The sequence below is a fragment of the Helianthus annuus genome, chromosome 4 (genome assembly GCF_002127325.2).
Source record: "Helianthus annuus cultivar XRQ/B chromosome 4, HanXRQr2.0-SUNRISE, whole genome shotgun sequence".
NCBI classification, from domain to species: domain Eukaryota; kingdom Viridiplantae; phylum Streptophyta; class Magnoliopsida; order Asterales; family Asteraceae; genus Helianthus; species Helianthus annuus.
Window position 1 is genome coordinate 20,633,873 of NC_035436.2, and position 25,885 is coordinate 20,659,757.

At 38.9% G+C, this 25,885-nt stretch overlaps 2 protein-coding genes across 11 annotated transcripts in view; both read left to right on the plus strand.

The window, feature by feature from the left end:
* Positions 1-13,866: 13,866 nt before the first annotated feature.
* On the plus strand, positions 13,867-16,727 carry LOC110868166. 4 transcript variants are annotated; one of them, XM_022117273.2, is made up of 4 exons: positions 13,867-14,018; positions 14,124-14,591; positions 15,107-15,157; positions 15,563-16,727. In XM_022117273.2, the coding sequence occupies exons 2-4, from the start codon at positions 14,481-14,483 to the stop codon at positions 15,947-15,949; spliced, it is 549 nt and encodes a 182-aa protein (XP_021972965.1). In that variant the 5' UTR covers positions 13,867-14,018; positions 14,124-14,480; the 3' UTR covers positions 15,950-16,727. The 4 variants fall into 3 exon arrangements, with proteins under 4 accessions (XP_021972965.1, XP_035845508.1, XP_035845509.1 ...); XM_035989615.1 differs by lacking the exon at positions 14,124-14,591; XM_035989614.1 differs by having other exon boundaries at positions 13,867-15,157.
* A 5,724-nt stretch (positions 16,728-22,451) lies between these two features.
* The window catches only part of LOC110868165, a 32,653-nt gene continuing 29,219 nt past the window's right edge, over positions 22,452-25,885 (plus strand). The window contains exons 1-3 of one of the 7 annotated variants that reach the window (XM_022117271.2): positions 22,452-22,854; positions 22,936-23,301; positions 24,985-25,066. In XM_022117271.2, coding sequence (XP_021972963.1) covers positions 23,016-23,301; positions 24,985-25,066 — 368 coding nt within the window. In that variant the 5' untranslated portion in view covers positions 22,452-22,854; positions 22,936-23,015. The remainder of the gene's footprint in view (positions 22,855-22,935; positions 23,302-24,984; positions 25,067-25,885) is intronic. The other 6 variants (XM_022117270.2, XM_022117269.2, XR_002552255.2 and 3 more) reach the window with 6 other exon arrangements.

Consider the following 25,885-nt stretch of genomic DNA (forward strand, 5'->3'; position numbering starts at 1 on the left):
TCCAGAGATGAACTAGAATGCATATTTGAGGTGTGTTTCAATTGTGTGCAAGGCCTTGCCTTTTATAGTGAATTATGGTGCACAAGATCATTACAACTCACTCTAGGATTGCTCATGGATGATCAGCAGGTGTCCCTGAGTGCTAGGGGGCATGTAGAGGGCGCCCATGCTTCAATTAATGCACACAAGATCGTTTACAAGCTCAAACATTGAATCTGTCCAAGAATTCTGCATCTGGGACTCGTACGCGGCCCGCTTTAGGATTCAGGCCACTTGGACGCGGGCCGCCTGAATCCATAAGTCAGTAAACGAATCCTCAACTGGCGCGCGACCCGCGTTAGCTCACTCGTTTCCTTAACGCGGCCCGCCTGAGGGTTGATTTCCAAGATTTTCAAATCTTTTGTAATCATTAACCTGACCCTTCGGTTTCGAAGGGGTGACTTTGCGATTTGGCCCTCGATTATTTACAATTAAGGGCCTCGTGACTTTTACCCGCATTGTTAAGTCCCCGGTTAGTTTAATTACTATCCAAAAAGCCTTAACTTTTATTGTTGACGCTTTTAACCCCTCGTATACGAATTTGATCATAACTTTCTCGTTTTAAAACGGAACTTCGCGGAATTTATATCGTATATTCTAGTGAGCGTATTTTACTGTTACAAAGCCTCGGGTTCGTCAAAGGGTCACTCAGAGGTAGAAATTAAACATGTTGACACAATTAACCCCTGTAGCTTGTAATCTCTCACTTTCTCCCGCGTTTCGCTCTGTACGATCCATGATTTATTCGTTTGAAGGTACGAGCATCATTTAGGGTTACTATACAGTATATTTACCCCTCGTTGACATTTTTAACCCTCGAATTTACATACTTTCAAGGTTTGTCAACTTTAGTCCTTTATTTAGTATTTAATACCACGTGTAAACTCATGACACGTGTCAACACATTATTGGACACAAAATTTCGAGGTGTTACATCCTCACCCCCTTAAAATAAATCTCGACCCGAGATTTACTGAAACAAATAAGGGTATTTTTCTTTCATCGTGGATTCAACCTCCCACGTGAATTCGGGACCTCTACGGGCATCCCATTTGACCTTAACAATAGGTACATGCTTCCTTCGAAGCTTCTTTACCCGTCGATCTTCAATCGACAAAGGTTTTTCCACAAATTTTAAGCTCTCATCTATGTGCACATCTGTATGGGGTATTACCAGTGATTCATCAGCGAAGCACTTCTTCAGATTGCAGATGTGGAACACATTGTGAATTCCATTGAGCTCCTCCGGTAAGTTTAGCTTTTAGGCAACTGACCCGACACGTTCGATAACCTCGAAAGGTCCTATGTATCTCGGGCTTAGTTTGCCTTTCTTACCGAAACGCATCACCCCCTTCCAGGGTGATACTTTAAGTAACACTTTTTCACCTACTTCGAAGTGAAAATCTTTACGCTTTGGATCTGCGTAACTTTTCTGCCTATCTCGGGCAGCTTTGAGACGGTCTCGAATCTGGACAATCTTGTCCGTTGTCTCGAAGACTATCTCTAGTCCTGATAATTGGACATCTCCAACTTCCGCCCAACAAACAGGCGATCTACACTTTCTACCGTATAATGCCTCGAAAGGCGCAGCCTTAATGCTGGTATGGTAGCTATTGTTGTAGGAGAATTCGATTAATGGTAGGTTCTTATCCCACCTACCACCCAAATCGATAGCACATGCACGTAGCATGTCTTCCAACGTCTGAATAGTACGCTCACTCTGACCGTCTGTCTGAGGATGGTAAGCCGTACTAAAATTCAAACGTGTGCCCAAAGATTGCTGGAAGCTTTTCCAGAAATGAGACATGTATCTAGTATCTCTGTCGGAGATAATAGACACAGGTATGCCATGTAAGGCTACAATCTTATCAACGTATAACTGGGCTAACATGTCGGAGCTATAAGTCTCCTTGATGGGTAAGAAATGTGCTGACTTAGTCAGTCTATCAACTATAACCCATATTGTATCATTTCCTTTCCTCGTCTTGGGTAACTTGGTAATAAAATCCATAGTTACACATTCCCACTACCATTCGGGAAGTTCAGGCTGTTGTAGCAAGCCTGGCGGCTTTTGATGCTCAGCTTTGACTTGCGCACAAGTTAAGCATTTTGCTACATAAGCGGCTACAGACTTTTTCAAGCCTATCCACCAATAATTTGCCTTTAGATCCTGATACCTCTTATCAGCTCCCGGGTGAACAGAATATTTGGAACTATGGGCTTCCTGGAGGATAACATCTCGTAGTCCTCCATAAATTAGAACCCATATTCGTCCATTTAATCGTAAAATTCCGTCCTTGCTAAGAGTTAACTGCTCCTCAGTTACTCCTAGCTTTTCTTTAGGGTAGTTAGCTTCCAACACAGCTTCTCTCTGTGCAGCTAACAACCTTTCAATCAAATTATTCTTCACTTCAATGCTCTTGGCATTGATTCGGATGGGTTTCACCCTTTCCTGTCGACTTAAGGCATCAGCGAATACATTCGCCTTGCCGGGATGATATCTGATTTCACAATCATAATCATTTATAGTCTCCATCCAACGGCGTTGCCTCATGTTTAATTCCTTCTGATTAAACAGATGTTGAAGGCTCTTATGATCCGAATAGATCACAAACTTGATACCATACAGATAATGCCTCCACAGTTTTAGTGCGAACACAACGGCACCCAGCTCCAAGTCATGGGTGGTGTAATTCTTCTCATGCACCTTTAACTGTCTCGAAGCATAGGCAATAACCTTGCCTTTCTGCATGAGCACACATCCCATGCCAGTGTGTGATGCGTCACAGTAAACTACGAACTCTTCGGTACCTTCAGGTAATGTCAGCACAGGAGCGTTGCTCAACTTTTGCTTCAGAATATCAAAGGACTCTTGCTGCTTAGGGCCCCAAACAAACTTTACCTTCTTCTTGGTCAGGGAAGTTAAGGGCGCAGCAATCCTTGAAAAATTTTCAATGAAACGCCTGTAATATCCTGCTAACCCCAGAAAACTATGAATCTCTGTAGGCGTCTTTGGCTCTTGCCAATTCATGACAGCTTCTACTTTAGCGGGATCCACTTGGATACCACGCTCGCTGACAACATGTCCAAGGAATTGGACTTCTCGAAGCCAGAATTCGCACTTAGAGAATTTGGCATAGAGTTTCTCATGATGCAGGAGTTTGAGAATACAGCGAAGGTGTTTCTCATGGTCAGCTCGGTTCTTCGAGTAGATAAGAATATCGTCGATGAAAACGATGACGAATTTGTCTAAGTATGGCTTGCAAACGCGATTCATGAGATCCATGAATGCGGTCGGTGCATTAGTGAGCCCAAAAGGCATTACTAGGAACTCATAGTGACCATAACGAGTCCTAAATGCGGTTTTATGCACGTCTTCATCTCTGACTTTCAGTTGATGGTAGCCTGACCTCAAGTCAATCTTCGAAAAATAACTTACCCCTTGTAACTGATCGAACAAATCGTCGATCCTCGGCAAAGGATACCTATTCTTTATCGTGACTTTATTAAGCTCGCGATAATCGATGCACAGACGCATCGATCCGTCCTTCTTCTTGACAAACAGGACAGGTGCTCCCCAGGGAGACGAACTAGGTTTGATGAAACCTTTAGCTAGCAGTTCATCCAGTTGGGTCCTCAACTCCTTCATTTCGGTTGGTGCTAACCTGTACGGTGCTCTAGCAACAGGTGCTGCTCCAGGGATGATATCAATCCTGAATTCCACTTGCCTATCTGGTGGCAAACCAGGTAGATCTTCAGGGAAAACTTCTGGGTATTCCGAAATGACGGGAATGTCTTCTATCTTCGGTTTAGGCTCATCAAAAATCACCTGTTCCATGTAGATGACACAACCCTTCTTTAGACATTTTGAATCCTTGAGCATAGTCACTTGCTCAGGCAATCCATATTGGGTATCTCCCCGAATGGTAAGCGAGTCACCAGACGGAGTCTTTATCACCACTTGCTTTCTGTTGCAGACGATTTGGGCCTGGTTGTGAGATAACCAGTCCATACCCAATACTATGTCAAAACCGGCCAATTTAAAGGGAAGTAGAGATAGAGGAAAAGAGTGGTTCTTAATGGATATCACACATCCATCTAACACAGTGGAGACGGTTTCTATGGTGCCATCTGCTAGCTCTACCTCATAATTCACGTTTAAGGTTTTGACAGGCATATTCAGCAATTTGCAAAATTTATGATCTACGAAAGACTCATCAGCACCCGAATCAAAAAGTACTCTTGCAAAGATATCATTTACGAGAAAAGTACCTGTGATCACGTTATCGTCTAGCACTGCTTCTTTCGCATCCATCCTGAAGACTCTCGCATTGGTCTTCTTGGCCTCTTCAGGCTTCTTGGCGTTTTTAGGGCAGTTGGTTCTAATGTGCCCCTTCTCGTTGCAACTGTAGCAAGTTGCATTCTTTATCTTTTTGCAATCCAAGGTCTTGTGGTCCTTGGACTTGCATAACCCGCAAGCAAATGACTTCGACTGAGTCTGCGAGTTTGATTCGAGTCTACACTTTCCAAAGTGATGTCTCTTGCAATTCTTGCACTTGGGCTTCTCACCAGACTGTTGCCCATCCTTCCTTGACTCAGACCCTCTCATGTTGTCACCGTTTTCACGGTGCTTCTTGCTCGACCTTCGTGAAGTATCATCTTCACGCTTTCTCTTCTCAGCCTCTTTGTTCCTCAGCGATCTTTGTTTGACCGCATCCAGAGTGAGGGACAAAGATATGTCGGCTACAGATCTAAAGGTCGCTGGCCGAGCGGCCTTTACGCTTGCCTTTATCTCGGGGGCTAACCCACCGATAAAACGAGCTATTCTCTTTGGCTCCGGGGTTACCAGATACGGAACCAACCGGGACACTGTGTTGAAGCTCGTGAGGTAAGCTTGACAGTCAAGGTTCGTCATAACCAACGATAGGAAGTCGGACTCGATCTTTTCAACCTCATGTTGAGGGCAGTAATTTTCCTTGATGAGAGAAATGAATTCTTCCCATGTCATGCTGTATAAAACAGCCTTCCCCGAGGCCTGAACCAAAGATCTCCACCAAGCCAGGGCCTCGCCCTTGAATGATTGTGAAACAAACTTCACCACATCTTTCTCTGCACAACCGCTGATGTCCACCACGGTGTCCATCTCGTCTAACCACGTCATACAATCTACCGCGCCCTTCTCCCCATTGAAATCTCGGGGTTTACAAGATACAAAATACTTGTAGGTGCAGCCCCTGGCGCGAGATGCATCAGTATACACTTTTTCTGGACGGACACTGTTTTCATTGGATGAGTGTTTATCATCGTCCTTTTTAGGCTTAGACGGTGGTTTGCTGTGAGATTTTGAGTGGGTTTTTGGCTTTGAATGTGGTTTAGATATGGTTCTGCTTCGGGACTCAGTGTACTCTTCGTATTGTCGATCCAAGGCTGCCTTGACAGCACCGTCGACAAGAGCTTTTAATTCAGCGCCCGTCAAATGAACCTGGGCGTTATCATATTCATCTCCTTTCGAATGACTATTCTCCTCATTTGGATCAGACATCGTAGCTTGAATCTGCTACAGAAGATAACGAAAAAGTTTTATTTAGGAGTTTATTATGGAATTGTCTTTTATGGCAATTCATTAACCATGGTAAACAGAGACCATATCTGGTTAATTTGTTACTCACTTTTATTTAGGATTTGAATATAACTTATCCTAATTACAAACAATATTGTTAGTGGCATAATAGCCTAGTCACAAGGACGTTTTATAATATAAGCCGGGATTACAGATAATCAAGGCATGAAGGTTCGAACCGTAGTCCTTTTACCTTTTCTGACAGGGAGTCATAGACTACCACTGCCTTTTGTCTTATATGACAATAATTATGGCCCGTAGGCACTACATCACTAATGGATGTTTATAAGTTTGGCCCGTAGGCACTACATCGCTAATGGATGTTTAATAAGTTTGGCCCGTAGGCATTACATCACTAATGGATGTTTAATAAGTTTGGCCCGTAGGCACTACATCACAAATGGATGTTTAATAGTTGGTCATCTTCATTGACGATTTAACCCATGATTTATAAATCATTAATTTGGGCTTTGAAATCCTTAGAAGGATTCTTATATAAGAATGACGCGTGTGATTTTAACGAATCACATCTGCCATGAACGTTAACATGTTTACAGAGGTTAACTGGGAATCTGAATCTTTTAATCAGGTCCTACCATCTTGGCCGGGTCTTATAATGACACCTGGCTAGGTTTCACTCTTAAGATTCTTTATTTAGGCAGATTTAATTTAAAAGGAATGATTTTTGATTTATTTCATATATAATAATAACAAAAATGAAATTTATAACATAACATTCCATAAATTTCAAATATGATTACACGCTGCCCTAAACGGGACTTTTTAAATAAATAAATACCTACGCAGAGGTTTATAGAAAAACAAGTCCACGCAGGGACCAATTACAAGATAGATGTCCGCGCAGGGACTAAAAGATAAGTCCACGTAGGGACTGAAATACGATAAATGGCCACGCAGGGACTAAATTGCAAATACAACAATACATAAGGAGACTAATGGTCTCGTTTCTTCCTCCCTTTTAGTAGGTTTGCTAGGCCCTTGAGGAATCCACGATTACTCTTACGTTCTTGTTCGAAGTCTCGTTCCACATGGTTTAAACGGTGGAGTATTTCTTCTTGCTCCGGTGGAGAAAAACGTGGTTGCTGCGACGGTTGCTGAACCGGAGGTCTAGGAGGTATTGGATACCCATGAGCTGAGTAATCTGGTCTCCAAGAGGTTCCGTGGAAAGCATTGTAATTAGCTGCTACCACGTATGGATCGGCATCATAGTTATAGTTGTAGTGCGTGTGAGTCGGCTGCTCAAACGGATTATATGCGGTGGAACCGCCATATGCTGGTATAGGTTATCATAGCCGAAAGGTGGCGGAGGTGGTGCAACTGGTGCAGAATTCACCTCTGCAGGGTGACCCGAAGGTTCACCTAATTGTGGTTCTTCTTCAGGCACTGATGGAAAGTGACTCGCACTCGAGTGGCGAGGGGTGCTGAAATGGAATTCCCCTCCTCGGGTGGACATCCGCGCGCCTGATCTTCTACGCCTTGGCGGATCTGGAATTACTGGTTGAACCGGTGGCGGTGGCGGTGGCGTAACTGCCACGAACCGCGAATCCTCAGAAGGATCCTGTTGCTGCTGTTGGTCATGAGGCGAGAAATGATGTGAAGGTGTGAAGTACCAATTACATTGGTTAAACCTCGCCTGATAACTGTCGGGACCTTGATAGGGTGTTCCATGGAAGGATGACCCATCAGAGATCTCGATTGGGTGGTTGGGAGTACCCGTTGCAGGCTCGACAGGGTTTGTATCCTCGTCCATATCCACTGCATTGTCTTCAGAAAAGTGATCCTCTGGTCCTAAAGGGTTATACCTTATCGGCTCCTGGACATAATCCGTCGGGTTAAACTGTCCTACGAAGAAAGATGAAGGATCGCCATAAGAACGGTGCGAAGCAGATCGCTGGAGATGTATAAATGATGGTTGAGGGTTATTGGGGTCATTTTCTGAGTTTGGTTCGAAAGAATGACGGTACGAAGGTGTTGAACTATGCGAGGTAGAATGTCTCACAGGTTCAAAGAGGTTTCTTCTTCGTCTCTGTGGTTCCTCACTTCTTGTACTGGAATGAGCTCGCATGTTCGAAGGTCCAGCCTCGTGATCATTGTGAGTAATGATCGGCCCTTTGCCTCTTCCTCCTCTTCCTCGTCTAATTGCTGGTGGCATATTTCCTGCTTTCAAATCTTTAAATAACAATAAACAATAAAAAGGCAAACTGGAATAACAATTCGAATTTGTCCTATGTTCTTGTCTAGACTTAAGTATGTGCAATTGTGTCATTGAGATTAAACACTTAAGGATAGTGTTTAATTCAGTCAACGTTGGCTCTGATACCAACTGTCACACCCCGATTTCCACGTGTCTCACCGGTGGGCCCGGTGGGGGATTATCGTGACGTAGTTGGCAACAATATAGTCAAACCACACAATATATGAATGCACAGCGGAAGCACAAAGATAATTATATTTCAACCATTGTTTGTAATATCAAATGTATTACGAATAGTCGAAAAGTATCCACAGGGGATCAAATAAAAATATAAGTATTGTTCAACAGACGTAGGCATCTTAAGCTTGCGAGACTCTTTATGATGCTAAGGAGAAATATCCAGCCAATTACGCATAGTACCTGCATTTAGTCTTTTGGGAAAATACGTTAGTTTACACTGGTAAATACATTCAACCGACACTTTTGCAAAAATGTTTATTAAAATTGATTTGAATGCACAAGGCACAAACTCTTTTATAACTTGGGAGAATTATTTAAATTTATAATCTTGTGAACGGATTACATGTTCCTTATGCGTTCAGTAGCCCGGATCAAGTCCGGGTTAAAGATCAATAGACACACCATATCGACTATTTATGCACTGACGAGTGTACGCCTACACTCCGCGCTTAGGTCGTGGCAATTTCGTAAAATGATGCCAGGGATATCCGGGACATGGTCATTAACCCCCCAAAGGCTTTTAAGTAACAAGACTGTTTAAACGAGCCGATCAAATTTATTCAATTACCCACTCAATGGTGGAGAATTTGATGCTCGATCAAGAGGTATGCTATATACCGTAACCCAAGCCCGTATAACGGAAAATAAGTTAAAAATATTTACCTTTGCAAGTATAAATCCTTAATCGAATAAATTGCAAATAGCTTTTACTGGTCTCCTATTCTAGAATCTACGGGCCAGGAGACTTATGATTTATGCGAATGTTGTCTAAGTGGCAAGATGACGAAGGCCCCTTTTACCGGAACTAGTGAAAGGGCCAAAGACCTGTTAAAACTCATACATACTGATGTATGTGGTCCATTCAGGACTATGTCAAGGAACGGGGAAAGATACTTCGTTACATTTACTGATGATTATAGTAGATATGGATATGTTTATCTTATGAAGTTTAAACATGAAACCTTTGAAAAGTTCAAAGAATTCCAAAATGAAGTACAGAATCAACTAGGGAAAACGATTAAGGCACTTCGATCTGATCGAGGTGGTGAATACATTAATCAAGAGTTTGATGAACATCTCAAGAAATGTGGGATTATATCCCAACTAACTCCACCCGGAACACCACAACTTAATGGTGTGTCTGAGAGGAGAAATCGAACCTTATTAGATATGGTTCGATCAATGATGTGTCGTACAAACTTACCACACTCCTTTTGGAGTTATGCTCTTGAAACTGCTACACGTCTTGTGAATATTGCTCCTACTAAAAAGGTAGAAAAGACACCATATGAGATGTGGCATGGTAAACCACCTAAAGTCTCTTACCTTCGCATATGGGGATGTAACGCTTATGTTACCAGTGAGTCTTCGGACAAACTTGATCCTCGCGGTGAAAAAGTTCTTTTCATTGGATATGCATATCCGGTTGGTTATTATTTCTATAATCCTGCTGAAAATAGAGTTTTCACTAAGCGTCGAGGAACATTCCTAGTGGATGAGCTTATGGCGCGAGGAATTGGAGATAATCTTGTGGATCTTGAGGAAATTCGAGAACCACAAATTGATCAACCAATAGTCGAATCTGCCTCTCAACAAAATACTGTTGAACCTGAACCTGAGAGGATTCAGGAATCTGATGTAACACTAGGCGTCCGCAGAAGTATGAGGGATCGTCATGGACCTGATAGGTATTCACCTGATAGGTACATCTTGATAATTGATCAAGAAGAGCCCTCAACCTACAAAGCTGCGATTTCAGGTAACGAATCTGAAAAATGGCTCGAAGCCATGGGCGTCGAGATGCAATCCATGTATGACAACCAAGTCTGGGATTTGGTTGAACTTCCTCCCGAATGTCGGACTGTAGGAAGTAAATGGGTTTTCAAGTTGAAAACAGACATGGATGGAAATGTGCAAACCTATAAGGCTCGGTTGGTTGCTAAAGGTTTTACTCAGACTCAAGGAGTTGATTATGAGGAAACCTTCTCGCCAGTAGCCATGCTTAAGTCTATTAGGATTTTACTTGCCATAGCCGCATATTATGACTACGAGATATGGCAAATGGATGTCAAAACCGCGTTCCTAAATGGACACCTTACAGAAGATGTCTATATGGAGCAGCCTGAAGGTTTTGTAGATCCTAAGAAAGTTTGCAAGTTGAATAAATCCATTTATGGATTGAAACAAGCATCTCGAACCTGGAATCTTCGTTTTGATCAGAAAATCAAACAATTTGGTTTTATCAAAAATGAAGATGAGCCGTGTGTTTACAAGAAGGCAAGTGGGAGTTCTATTACTTTTCTAATCCTGTATGTAGATGACATACTTCTCATTGGAAACAATATCCCGATGCTGCAGGACGTTAAATCCTGGCTTGGTAAATGTTTCTCAATGAAGGATCTTGGAGAAGCTGCTTATATTCTAGGAATAAAGATTTATAGAGATAGATCTAAGCGGCTACTTGGACTTAGTCAAAGTACATATATTGATAAGGTCATTCGACGTTTTTCAATGCAAGATTCCAAGAAGGGTCTCTTGCTAATGGCAAGTGGAACCGTACTGAATAGTCATCAGTGTCCCAAATTGGACAAAGATAAAGAGGATATGAAAAAGGTTCCATATGCCTCTGTTATCGGTTCCATCATGTATGCCATGTTATGTACTAGACCGGACGTATCGTTTGCTCTGAGCTTGACTAGCAGATATCAACAGAATCCTGGTAAAAGTCACTGGATTGCTGTGAAAAATATCCTAAAGTACTTAAAAAGAACTAAGGATATGTTCCTGATATTTGGCGGTTTGGAAGAAGAGATGAAAGTAAAGTGTTACACTGACGCAAGCTTCCAAACGGATCGCGATGATTCACGATCTCAGACAGGCGATGTTTTTTACTTTAAATGGTGGAGCTATAACTTGGAAGAGTTCTAAGCAAAACGTGGTGGCCCAGTCGACCACCGAATCAGAATATATAGCGGCTTCAGAAGCTGCTAAGGAGGCTGTTTAGATGAAAAAGTTCATTGCTGATCTCGAAGTTATACCAAGCATACAGAAGCCTATCGAGATATTTTGCAACAATACAGGTGCAATTGCTCAGGCAAAGGAACCAATGTCGCATCACAGCACGAAGCATATTCTCAGAAAATTCCATTACATACGGGAAGTTTTGGAAAGAGGAGACATCGTAGTAGAGAAAATTGATACTGATCAGAATCTAGCGGACCCGTTTACTAAGCCTATACCTCAAGTAAGACACGAGAAGCATGCTGATTGTATAGGTCTTAGATATGCTAGACAGTGGGTCTGATTTTGTAATTTAGTAATTTGGTGCATTTTGAACTGTAAACAGTATTTTATGTTTATTTGAATTTAATGGTTGAATGTCTTTTAAACTATTATATCTGTGTTCAAATATTAGTACGTTAAGTATCTATGAATATTGTATTCTAAAATGTCCGTAGTCTATCAGATTCGTGAGAACCAATCTGGTAAAAGACTATTGTGAATTAGATGGTTGATCCATATAATGGATACTCAAAGTGTTGAGAACCATATTCACTGATATGATTAGTTGAATCATATTGGGCGTAACTCGTTTCAAAATGATCTTCATGGATCTTAGTCATAAGACATTTTGAATAGGTACGATCATTGTATCCTTAGACCTGCGGTACATACTAGAACTAACTTAAATGAATGGTTGCTCTTTGATTCTATCTAACACTGTACGTAACTGGCAGTAATAAGGATAGTTTTGGGAATGATCTGAAGTTTAGTGGGAGTTGTTTGTAGCCAAAGGGATCTGTGCTTCTATACTTAGGAGAGGAACACTCTGGCGCCTTTCGTTGGTTTGAACTGGTGTTAACGCGTGGCCACGCTCGAACTAGTAGTAGTTTGATAAACCACTTCAAATCAGGAACGAAATTAGAAATGGTTGAATAATATATGAGAATGAATTGGATCCATGTCTCATGTTCAACAAGTGTTCAATACAGAGGGATAAATGAGTCGATAACCAGGGCTATAGTATTTGCATAACCAAAGGTTTGATTAGTGCAAAGAATTAGTTGACATAAATTTGTCATACCTTGCCGGGGGCAATATGATGCAGCTAGGCACCCACTATTGTCTACATTGAAACTTAATCGGCCAATCGACCAAGTGGGAGATTGTTGGATATAATGTTCAATTGTCGATTATAATTAAATGTTGCCGTCAAGGTACGACCCAAAGAGTTACACTTTGGGCAACGAACATTTAACGGTGTTTTAATCGTTAATAACCGGATCACGAAATAATAAGCGTAATAAAAGAAACGTGTAATTATTTAGAATAATTACGTAGAGCTGGAAAAATATTATAATTAATTTGTTAATTATAATAAAAAGAGATAATTGTTATAATTATAAGATAATTATGTGGAGTTGTGATTAGATTACAATTCTAATATTGGTTTTAAAATAAAAGATATATATATATATATATATCTTTAATTACTTCCAATTTAATCTCATATGTATCCATATAAAAAGGGATATGCAAAGGGAGTTAAATAGATCTCGAATACTGGTTACTATCGTCGAAAAAAAAGGAACAAAAGGTTTTGTAGTTGGCTGTGGTTTTTTTTTTCGATCAAGAAAAAGAAAATCACAAGGAAAAATTCAAGCTGTTACTTTTTGCATCAAAGGAAGTATAACCGGAGATCCCAGATTTCGGTAGCGAGTACAAGTGAACCTGTTTGTTTTTTTTTTTTCAATTACGCAAAAAGGTAAGTAAAGTTTTTGAACTTTATTTTTCTTTAGTTTAATGGTTTCGTTTGAAATCGTTTCAAACGAACAAATATGATTTCGTGGTCAACGATCATCTAGCGAGATCGTTCGTTGAACCAAGGTGTCTTTCTTGGATGTCACGATTCTTTATTTTATTTTAACCTATTTTGATTGTAACGAGATCACTGGTGGAATCGGTTTAGAACCGAACCTCGTGTACATGCTTTCCGCTGCGCTCAGTTTGTTTGACAAATTGAGTAAAAATTATTTTCTAAAAGTTACACGAAATTTCCAATATATTGTAGATATATGTTTTAAATAAAACTACATAGAACATTGAATAAATAAATACAAAATGGTAAATAGAATTAATACTTACAAAACTAAATGTAAAAATAATTCATAACTCTCTAAATATTTATTTGTATATAACATTTGTTGTTTTAGTTATCAATTGTCACCCTACCATCTCTATCTAATGTTAGTAGTTTAACGTCGTCGCTGCTTTTAACTCTTGACAACACCACATACATGGTAAATATTCCATTCTCTAGTCAATTCCATTACCATGTCCATTCCATTAACCCATACCAAACATAAACTTAATGTCCGACGGTTTCGGTATTGGAAGTACATTAACGTTGGTTTCAAGATGAAGGATTCACTTTCCACATATTCTGATTTTTGCCAAGTGGGGCTAGCTCACTTGGTAGAGGCTCTTGCCTCTTAGTGGGAGGTCTTGGGTTCAATCCCAATCAAGGGTGAGTTATTTGTAAATATAGTAGTTTCGAAGAGTAACGTTAGCCATTCAAAAAAAAAAAAAACATATTCTGACTTATACAAAATAAACCCTATGATTTATAAACTCTTTTTAATCCAACATATTTTGTTATTAATCTGTCTTTTTTTTTTCTTTCGATACACCAATTATAATTAAACGATACTACTTATGTTGTCATTTAATTAATTCACCTAAATCGGACATAGCAAATTCAATATTTCTTTATATTAGGGTTTCCAAAATTCTGTATATTACAACTTCTTCTGAACACACATTCGAATTCGAAGATGGGGGAGTACTGGCCAGAAATCTATCCTCAGAGAAAGGCGTTTTGTCGCCATGGTAGTCGTGGACCCGGTAATAAATTGTTGTTTCCTTGTATTTGTATTATTTGTATTTGTATTCTGATTCTGATCATAATAATAATAATCAAGCATAAGGACGATTTGAATAATTGAACAGATCCGGTGAACAATAAGATACTGTCTGCTTTTCGAAACGTAAAATCATTTCCTTTAGAGAGGATAATCATGCAGTTTTGGCGACTAGTGAAAACCTCTAGCGGCACTAGACTTTTATCTACTTTTAACCCTTATGCCTATTCGTGTTCAAACCATCGTCTCCGGAAATATAGGTCGTCTTGTTGTCAGTATTCCTATGCTCTTAGTGACCGGGTTGTAGTAGATGACGACGCTATGATCATATACGGTGCCATCCACTGCAATCCTGAACCAATTTCCAGAGGTGGTTCTGGATCTTAGGGCTCACCGGGGGACTCCATTGGTGGATCTTGCTTTGGAATGTGAGCTAACTTGTTTTATGATGCTGCCTGCGTTTTCTTTTACTCACTGCGTTGGTGTCATTGAAGTTTCTGTAAGATATCCTTGTCATCTTCTACAAATTTACCAAGAGTTGCAACGTGAACTACTGGTAGGTGCATGTGTTACTTAAGTTACCTACATGATTCTTAGAGCACCTCTAGCGGGGCGCTATATGCCCCAAAAAGCCAAACATAGCGCCCAATGGCTACGACAAACATGATTCTTAGAGCACCTCTAGCGGGGCGCTTAAGTTACAAACATGATTCTTAGAGCACCTCTAGCGGGGAACTACACCGCAACGAGGGGCTTTATCAGACAAAAAAAGATGGCAGCGCCATGACCTTCGCGGCGCTATGGGGGTTGTTTTCAAAAAATGGACCAATAAAAAATAGTTAGTGTTTTTTTAATTAATTAATAAAATTGAAAATTAATATTTAGGTAATGGTTGGTAGGGGCTTTATGACTACGAGCTCTAGTGATATAACGCCCCATAAAGCCCATGTGTGACGTGGCACGACACGTGTTGCATAACACCCACAAAGGGGCTTTATGACTACGGATGGCCTTACAATTATATATCTTTGATAAAATGTTTTATATTACTTGTGTTTTGTTTGTCTGCAGAGGGAGGGTTTGTATATCATTCCTCCATTACGACTTTTGATGCCTTGCGAGGTAATTATTAAGAACCTTCACATTGGAGCCCTCACCTCCATCTATATAAAAACACATATTTCTTTAGATTTTGGTACTTTTTCTAAAACATCTCATATCCAAATCTCTATCTCTATCTATCATTTACTCGGAAAAACTTATTTTATTATTTTTTCTCTTTCCTACACACTCACAATTACAATATAGAGGGTTGAATATGACCCTCTAAATATAAAGTTGTACTTTATTTAAATTTTTCTCTATTCTAGATATTCCAAAGTGATAGTGTTTTTGTTGTTTCCTCTATATAATATAGAATAGAGGCTCCAATGTGAATGCTTTAAATAAATAATTTTTCCAACCGGGTAGAACAGTATGACTGACTATGTATGATTTCTCATTTAATACTTTTCTCTCTTTAAACAGGCTACTACCGGGGATTTCCTACTTGCCGCGAGAGAAATTGAAAAGGCATTACAAGTGGCTGTTGAATCACATGCTATAACTCTTGGTCAAGTTTGGGTCACTTATGAGAATTCTCATCGTAAGAAGAGACGAGCGTTATTAGGCAAACTTAAATCTCATTGTGTTGCTAGTCCCCATGGCGATGATCACATGTCTTTTCTTAAGCATTTCTATCAACAGCTTTTTGTTCTTCCTTTGGAAAAGGCGGAGCGCGGTCTAGTTGCGAGGACACTTGAAACTCGTCAGGTGCACACCTGTGTAGAAACATCTTTAAGTTTAGTGATAACAAGGGGGTCTTGGAGGTACTCTCTGCCGGTGCAAAATGTACTTCTTTTGCTATATGCTTGAAGAGTTCTCACATGGGAGAGTGTGACTACGTGTTTGAGTTTTTTTGGCCCCTAAGTCATAACCCCTTGCCCTTGATGGAGGCTTTGATACTGACACTAAGGGAGTATTTGCCAAGTTTCAGGTATGCTGCTTCTGGGGCACAACTTGGTGATGAATTACTTGTTGTCGATGTTGAGAATTCTTCTTCTGGGAGTGGGAGAAACCCAGCCAAGATTTTCATAAAAACCGAAGTATCCGAAACACCTAAAGCATTAGAAAAAACAAGGCCATTGGTGGGAATGAAGAGAAAGTTCACTACAGATCAAAGTGAGTTGAATGAAGCATATCAATATCCCTTGACCAACGTCAACGATCCAAAAGGTGAGGATGACGAAGACGATGATCTAGTCATTCTAGCAGTTTATAAAGTTGATCACAGTTTATTCTTTCTCCCAAGCTCAACTACATTTGAAAGTTTAATGGAGAAAATTAACCTGGAGTTTAAGTTGAATCCATCTGGTACCTACAAGATCAAGTACCAAGTTCTTCCTAGAGAATGGTATAGTCTAACTGATGGCACATGCTTAAAGAGCTGCATTTCATCATATCGGACATCAAAGAACATTGATCACATTAAGTTATTGGTGCTACCAGTGGAGAAGTAATAGTTAATTTTCATATTATGGTATGGTATTAGTTGAAGAAAAAACTTATTATGTATTTCATGTTTTTAAGACGATGTATGTATCCTGCAATATGCAGTTTTGCAAGTAGTTGAGTCCATAACCCATCAAACCAGATACCCAACTTCTTCAAAATTTCTAAATCTAACTTCCAGAAACACAAAAGTGTAAAAGATAATTAAGGTAGTCGAATAATAACAGACAGATTTTCACCGCTAAACATAACTCCTAGCGTTTCCAGCAAGCGACCATCCATTCCGGCAGTCCGTTACTCCAACAGGACCATCGATCATGTTCCTTTTTTTCACAACTGAACGCAGGACGGCCATCACATAGGGGGAAGGTGCATATGCAGCCACATAGAAGTTCACTTGTCCTGTACTCCAACTAGTTGGCTTGGCCATTAGAAAAAAAAAAGTGTGTAAGCATCCCAACGCGTGGGAACGACCACCATTCCGGACTTAAGGCTGCGATGTGAGGTGGAATCGACCGGTCCGTTCTAGCGGGCTGGTTTGGAGTTGTATGGTATTAGAGCTATATGTTTCAGCGAATTAGGTTTCTATAGAGATACCTAGGCTCTAACCTCACTTTCCTCTGGGGATTTAGATTATTAAGACTTTGGATACATACAGAACGCCTAGGATTCGAATATGGGTTCCAACCGTTGCCGAGAAGAATGAGTCAATTGTTTTGGTTTTAAACATACACACGCCTAGGATTTGAATATGGGTTCCAGCCGTTGCCGAGAACAATGAGTCAATTGTTTTGGTTTTAAACATACACAAGTGTTGTGTTTGATACACGGTACACGAAACAATTACACGCAGAAAGCAAACTTTGAGAGTTTTGGTAACATGCATTTAGGACCTTTGGAAAACTTACGTCGAAATTCATTAAAGGTCCTCACGTAGGAGCCGCGACTATTAACTCGGGCACACACCATTATATTATGTCGTCTATGCTATTTTAATTACCCGAGCAGGTAACCTACGTGGAACGAAACGCTATTGCGCAACTATACGTGAAACTTAAACTATACGTCAGTGGACGTCGAAGTACATCACACACGACTTTCGAGGCGAGGCCTTGGGGAAACACAATTGGGCACGACAACAACGATGCTAATCCCGTCAGCAGGAGAATTACTGATCGAAATGCGGCAATTTGCCACGTGATACTGCAAATGACACGAATCACGCTGAGGTACGTTAAAACAAGATTTCATAACAGCCGGGTGCTTAGTCTAATGAGACTCACAAATATTGGCGCTGCAAAAGAAGTCACATGTCTTCGCATTCCCCCCTACTTCATTAATGGCGATTACACTATGTTCGATATTCTATGGTAATGTCACCTAACAACCGGCCATCACACGAAATTCCAGGTAAAGTCCTTAAATTTCTTTTATTGAAATTCTGACTTTTGCATATAGTGAGTAGATTTTCACACTTCTACTCCCCCTAATGGTCCTTGTATCACGAGGATTTCTTTCATAATAGCAAACACTCATTTGTTTCTTTCTTGTCAAATTCATACGTTACGCATGCCTTGTTTGTTGCACATGTGGTTAGTTTGATTCGTAAAGACCACCAGGGGTTCACTCTAAATTGTTGTTTTATCAACGTTCAGTATTGTCTCGCTATGTGCGAGTTTTGCATTGTGATTTGGATGACTGTATTATTGCAAAGTGTTAACTCCTTGATATCAAGTCAACGAACTCGTTGAAACTCCTTTTCTTTTCAAGCTACATGTGACAACCGGTAATTCCGTACAATCTGATCACTATTTTTATTACATAATCTCATGCATTTTATCATAATTTAAATACGTAAGTGAGTCGTACGATATATAATAGTGATAGGACAAGTTAAACATACTATAACATATATTGGTTTTCGTCACGTCACCAAACAAAACAAACAATGTTCTAAAAGTGTTGGTAGAAAGTGCTGGGCACACTATTCACGGTTACACTATCCATGCCAGCAAAGTTGTTGAAACGAAACAAAATTATGAGAAACGACATACGAAAGACATATTTAAGTCCATATAAACGCAAAAACACTAATTTGGGAACCTTACTTGCAATAATACATAACTTTCAGGTTATAACGCTCGAATCGCAAAATTGTCCGTTTCGGCTATAAAAGTAACAATTTTAATTCGTCCGCAATATTAATTTAGCATTTCTAGGACTCCAGAATTATAACAGAATATGACAAGCACCTTAAAACATTATGAGGATATCAAAAATACATAAAAGACACCGCTTCCGGTATTACGACAAACAATGCACAACTTGATCGGAAAGCGTCCGATTGCCGAACCGACGAAGATTTCACCACCCGATAGCCTCATACAATAATCTAGCGAGCTATTTAAGTTTTATTCGGGATCCGTAACCCCTTCATACATCTCATGGTTGCGGAAATATGACTTGCAGAAATATTTGTCGATAGAATATAAAAATGTCGTTATTGAACCGACAACTAAACGGAAGCCGTTTATGCTATCAAAATACAACTTATACTAGTTTAGTGAACTAGTTAATACCAATTAACATCTTAAACCCCTAATTACCCCCTTAAAGATGCAAGACAACCCCAAAACAACATATTTAATTTAATCCCCTATATATCTAAATAATTAAGACTTTTTCTATAAAAAAATTACATTTACCCCCCCCCCCCCCCCCGCGCCATTTACGGTCAACAAGTGGACCCCACCCACTTGATCTTGGTTGAAAAATTGTTGATCTAAAGTATGGTAGCAAGATATAAGTGATGGCATGAATATTGCAATAATATAACCTAACATCACCACCATATCTTCAACATTTTCACATCAAAAAAAAAAAAAAAAAAATCACCACCACACCTCTTTCTTCTCTCTAAATCTCGGCAGCCCTAAACCCCATATGAACACCATTTTTTCACTTCATAAACACCTAAATTAAGCTATTCCAAGTCATTACAAGATCACCTAAGGAGCTTGCAACATGGAGCATCATTAAGGCCTTCTTTGGAGCTTAATTGTCTTCTTAATCTTCTTCTAATCTTGTGCAAACTTGTAAGGCAATCTTTTAACATTTTTAAGCACATTATTATGTGTAGATTAAGGAAGTACATGTTAATCATCTTGAATTTAAAGAAAAATCAAATTAAAACCCTATTCTCACTTTAATAATCTACTAAATATAACTTATTATGTGTAGAATATATGTATTAGTGTTAACTAGTTAGTATGATTATGTTGATTATGTTAAAGTAAGTTGTTTAAGTATGTGATTTGTGATGATCTAGTTGTTTATTTAGTGTAGTATCTTACATGGGTGATGATGTTACTATAATAAGCTTAAAAATGTGATTAAACAAGTATATGTTTAAATCAATGTTTTCAGAAATAAGTGACATCTATATATTGGTTAGAGTAAATTGCAATTTTACCCCCTAGGGTTTAGGCCAATTGGCACTCTGACCCTCTCTAACGAAATAATTGCAATTTTACCCCACAACGTTGATGTTATGTCGCAATTTTACCCCCTACCGTTAGTCAACAGTTATTTGACTGTTATAAGTAGGGGTATTTTGGTAATCTTACCCTATATTTATTATTATTATTATTATTATTATTATTATTATTATTATTTATTATAAAATCAAATTATCATCATCATCTTCAAATAACCCAGATCCATCATCATCATCTTCAAATAACCTCACAACATACACCAGAATTCAAGATTCATATTCCATATTTCCCTAAATAAGCTCACAGATCCATATTCCATATTCAATTTTCCCCAAAATTCAAGATCCATACACCAGAATTCAATCATGATCTGCGCTTGATACACACCGACTTGAAGCCTGAGGAGAACATTCTTCTAGTGTCCCCAGAATATATCAAAGTGCCTGATTACAAGGTTGGAACATTCTTTTTGCTATTTAGAGGTAACAAAACGGGTTGTTGGGTAATGGGTCAAAATGGGCGCATGTTAAAATTGTTATTTTCACGAGCGGGTTGACCGCGAAGCATGGTTTTGGTAGTTCATTTTTTTTGTTGATAATGTACTTTTTTATTAAAATGGTTTATGGGGTTTTATGCTATCAAAAACACACTTCAGGTGAGTTATTACTATTTCACCCATTTGACCCGTTTGATATTCAAGCCCGGATCAGCCCTTTTTAGTTTATATCATGAAGATGAAGATGGCTAACAGTTTTTGTTTCCAATATGTTGTTTTAGGGTTCATCTAGGTCACCAAAGGATAGTTCATACTCCAAAAGAATACCAAGATGCAGTGCTATCAAAGTGATTGATTTTGGTTGGTTGCACAACGTATGATCGTCCGGACCAGAACTACATAGTGTCAACACGCCATTATCGGGAACCAGAAGTTATATTAGGTATTTTCTTTGTCTAGTTTATTAAAGTAGTTTAATCTTCTTAACTCATTTGTGGATAATGTATGTGGAAGCCATTCAAATATTCTTCTCATCATATTAAAGGCAACCCATACATTGAAGCTACTTTGTAGGCCACTAAAGTATGTTTAGTTTACTGTATTAAATGAAAATGGATAACATACTTGGGTGGTTTATAAGATAGTTTCAGTATATGTTGTGACAACCGATGATTTACGGCTCCTAATTACGTGCAAAACAAGCATTAAGACAATAATAAATAGTGTTTAAAACGCAAATTACCTTAATTAGGTCTTTGGAGTGTCTAGGAACGTTTATCCAGCTTTACAGTACGCAAATGGTGATTTACGGGAAAACTGCTGAACGTTAAACGGTAACGAACTGACTCCGAACGAAATTCTTTCAACTGGGGGAGACTGTAATATCCCCCAAATTTCAGGTCCTTATTTCGATAAACACTATACACACAACATTATTTGATATCATAAATTACTTAGTGTGAATTAGATATAAAAAATCATATCACGAACCACTATCTTACCTGGCCAACTTAAAACCCATTTACACATGACTAAAAAAAAATAATAAACAAATAAAAATCTGGATTCTCCAAGCTTCATTTGGACCAAAATTCATCTTATTTTTCATGTTCACAATACTAGATATAAAAGGCATCATGATAATATTTAAGTCCACAAAATAACACAATGTTCTTTTTTTTTCCTTTTCTTCTTCTTACCTTTCCAACGTAACCCAATCCTTCACACTACAATTGCTTATTTTTTTTCATTTATTTTAACCTCCTAGCACATGCATGCTTTGACCATAGTAATATGCATGCAAGACATGGTTATAATATGAAAGGACGATTATATATTACAAAGAGTTAATTACTGTTTTCGTCCCTATGATTTGTCAAAAATCACTATTTCAGTCCATTAGTTTAAAAATTGCAATTTCAATCCCTGTGGTTTCACTTTCGTAACCATTTCAGTCCACCTCGTAACCATTTCAGTCCCTGTACTTAACAGAATAATGGATTGAAATGGTTACGAAAGTGAAACCACAGGGACTGAAATGGGTACGAAAGTGAAACCACAGGGACTGAAATCGCAATTTTTAAACTAATAGACTGAAATAGTGATTTTTGACAAAACACAGGGACGAAAACAATAATTAACTCTATTACAAAAATCAACTATCATATTTACTACTCAATTGCCTAACAACATCTATGCTCAGCTAGTAGGAAACACCCATGCTTTTCTTTTTGCATCTTGGTTTGATTAGTCAAAAGAAAACAATAAAATAATAAAACAAACACTGTTGACAACTCATATGAATTAATGGATTCTGCCACTTGAGATTGACAAAACAAATATCACATATACATGTTAAGCATGCGTGAAACATTCACCCTTCCCCATATATATTTTTTTCATTATTATAATACATGAACAAAACATGAAAGCTAGTCATAAACTTTTACTCCCATACTCCTGTCATAAACCAAGCCCCATACTTTTCTTTTTCTCTACCAAGATTTATCAAACACACCTGTAGAACCCTATCTACCCCACCCCCACTCACTCGTTCCCCTCTCCCTCACTCTATGATGTTCAGCCGGCCACCACGGTTGGTGGCGGCGCTTGATGGTGGCGGCGACGGGACCAGGGTGAGAGACGGAGAAAGAGCCAATGAGAGAGAAAACGGAGAGAGATAGAGATCCGCGGAGGAGAGGCGACGACATCGCCGTCTGCAGCGGCGGTGGGTCTCGCCGGAGTTAACAGTGGCGGTGGCGACGATGTCTTTTCCGGTAACCCATCAAATCCCTTCATTTTTTTTTCTTCTCATTTTCTGTTGGATCTTCTTAAGAACCGAGTGTTTAAGGTCGTAGCCGGTAGTTTTTCAGGATGGTGGTGGTGATCTAGGTAGTGTTGTTAGTTTTCTGATGGCTCGGGTTAACTTGGTCAGAAGATGGGTTCGAGATTTGGTTCGGTTCGTTTCGAGGGTTCAGGTTTTGGTCAACAGAAGTCAACGGTTCGGGAGTCAACGGGTCAAAGTTTCGGGTTGGTCAATGTTGGTCAAAGTCAGCAGGTTCGGGTCAGATCCAGAGTTGTTCGGGTCAAGCTTCGGCTCAGATTCAGTTTTAGCACGGTTCGGTCGACTCGGTCAAACCGAGTCAATGTGGTCAAACCAGTCAACCAGTCAGCTTTGGTCAACACCGGTCAACTGAGGTTAAACTCAGTCAACACGAGATGCGGTAAAATTTAACAAACACGTTATATTTTTTTTATAGTTAGATTAATGTTAGTTTTACTCGCGAAACCGAGCTCGAACCATCGTAAACGCAGTTTATAAATAGTGACTATTTATGTTTTGGCACTTGACGAATAGAAAAGATTTGATATATTGTGATTGAATATTGTTGCGTTTTGACAAAATAACGACAACTTGTGTTGTCGGGGTTATTCCAAAAACAGAGGAAACTCTGCGCGATTTTCGTAAAAAATATATATATATATATGTGTATATATATATATATATAGGACAAAGATCCGTTAGGAACCACCCTTTATTGCGAGAACCGCGAGAACCAGTGTGAACACAAACAGTAATAGCTAAAAAAATCTAAAAAACACCCAAAAAATTTTTTTTTTATTTTTTTACTATTTTTTATATAAAAATCGCTACTTTTAGTATCCAAAAAAAAAAAAAATTTTTTTTTTTTAAAAAATTTTTTTTTAAAAAAAAAAAAAAAAATTTTTTTTTTTTTGGCTACAAAAGTAGCGATTTGAACATAAAAAATAGTAAAAAAATAAAAAAAAATTTTAGATTTTTTTTAGATTTTTTTTAGATTTTTTTAGATTTTTTAGGTTTTTTGGGGGTTTAGTTTTTAGCATTTTAGCTTGGGGGGGGGGGGGGGGGTGGGGGGGGGGGTTTAGGTTTTTGGGTGGTGGGGGAGGGGGGTTTAGGTTTTTGGGGGGGGGGGGTGGGGGGGGTGGGGGGGGGTTAGGTTTTTTTTAGGTTTTTTGAGGGTTTTAGTTTTTAGCATTTAGCTTGGGGGGGGGGGGGGTTAGGTTTTTTTTGGGGGGGGGGTTAGGTTTTTTTTTGGGGGGGGGGGGGGTGGGGGGTTTAGGTTTTTGGGGGGTGGGGGGGGTGGGGGTTAGGTTTTTTTTTAGGTTTTTTGAGGGTTTTAGTTTTTAGCATTTAGCTTGGGGGGGGGGGGGGTTAGGTTTTGGGGGGGGGGTTAGGTCTTTTTTTGGGGGGGGGGGTGGGGGGTTTAGGTTTTTGGGGGGTGGGGGGGTGGGGGTTAGGTTTTTTTTAGGGTTTTTTTAGCTATTTTAGCTTGTGTTCACATTGGTTCTCGCGGTTCTCGCAATAAAGGTGGTTCTCGCATGAACCTTACCCTATATATATATAGAGAGAGAGAGAGAGAGTATAATGTACTTCAGGGCTTAACCTACATTAACATACATGACAAAAAATATAACGTGCGTTATTATCATAGAACGTGTGTGATTATAGTCCCATGCGTGATTATGTGGTCCCATGCGTGATTATACTCCTGATCCAACGGTTACTATTGTCTCCTACGTGATGTATGATAAGGCTTTTTGTATGTTAACCTTACTCTATATATATATATATATATATATTATAGTCGCAATGCTAACGAAAACGTATCGTGACTCAAATGAAGTTTATAAAATAAATATGATAGTATATTTATTTTTGCGACGTTCAATGAATTACAAAACAAAGTTATAACGTCTTGACAAAAACACAAGCTACTAGTTTACGAAATTCGTATACATTTATAAAATAAATATAATTATTTTATAGTTATTTTAAACGTCTTTAGCGGGCTCCACATGCATTATATCTTCTTATGTTACTTTCTATGCATAGTAGTATCACATATTATTTGCTAAATGACATTCAGACCTGTGTTTCTTACAGGATAGGGATGGAGTTAACGTTGTGACATATGGAGTGTTGGTTGTATCCTTATGGAGTTATGCTCGGTATGTACTGAGTTTCATCTTTCTCTGTATGCTGTTTTGACATTTTTATCTTTGCATCATAAGGAGATGAATCATCTTGAGAGGAAGTTAACGTTTAAAAATAAGGTTTGTTTTGACTAGTACACTTGTAAATAGTAAATGAAAAAAAAATCGTGATTTTACACTAGTAGAGTGATTATGTAATTACTTTAGAGTAATTACAATTACTCTACTAGTGTAAAATCACGATTTTTTTTTTACTTTTTACAATTAAATGTCATACTTAAGTAAATGAAAAAAAAAATAAAAAAAAAAACTTTCTTCACTTCTCATGTTAAGATCATTTTGTATGTTAAGACCCGTTTGTACTTGATCTTTACACTTGAATTGGCATCTAAAAAGCAGATTTTAATTAGCAGTTTCAACCCATATTTTTTGACTCGCCTGTCTTTATTACCTGTATCTAGCTGTAATGCTGTATGCAACTAGCATTCTTACTCACCATATAAGATCACCCGTAGCTGTAATGTACTTAATATAACCTAATCCCCACCCACGTTCATTATACGCCGCCTCCTACCCCTATCTCCATTGTTTTCATCCGACAACACAAGAACATTAACTCTATGCCGAGTTTTGCTTCGTCTAATCGATTAGTTCTTTAATGTGGGTTGATTTTCCACAATGGAGACGAGTTCAGATCCGATTTTGGTTCGAATCGAGGTAAGAACTCGTTCCTTTTTTACTGAATTGGTTCGATTTTGGCCCATTATGATCCGATTTTGACCTCATATTTGACCGACTAGGTTCTTTTTTTTGCGTTTTTGAGCTATTACACTC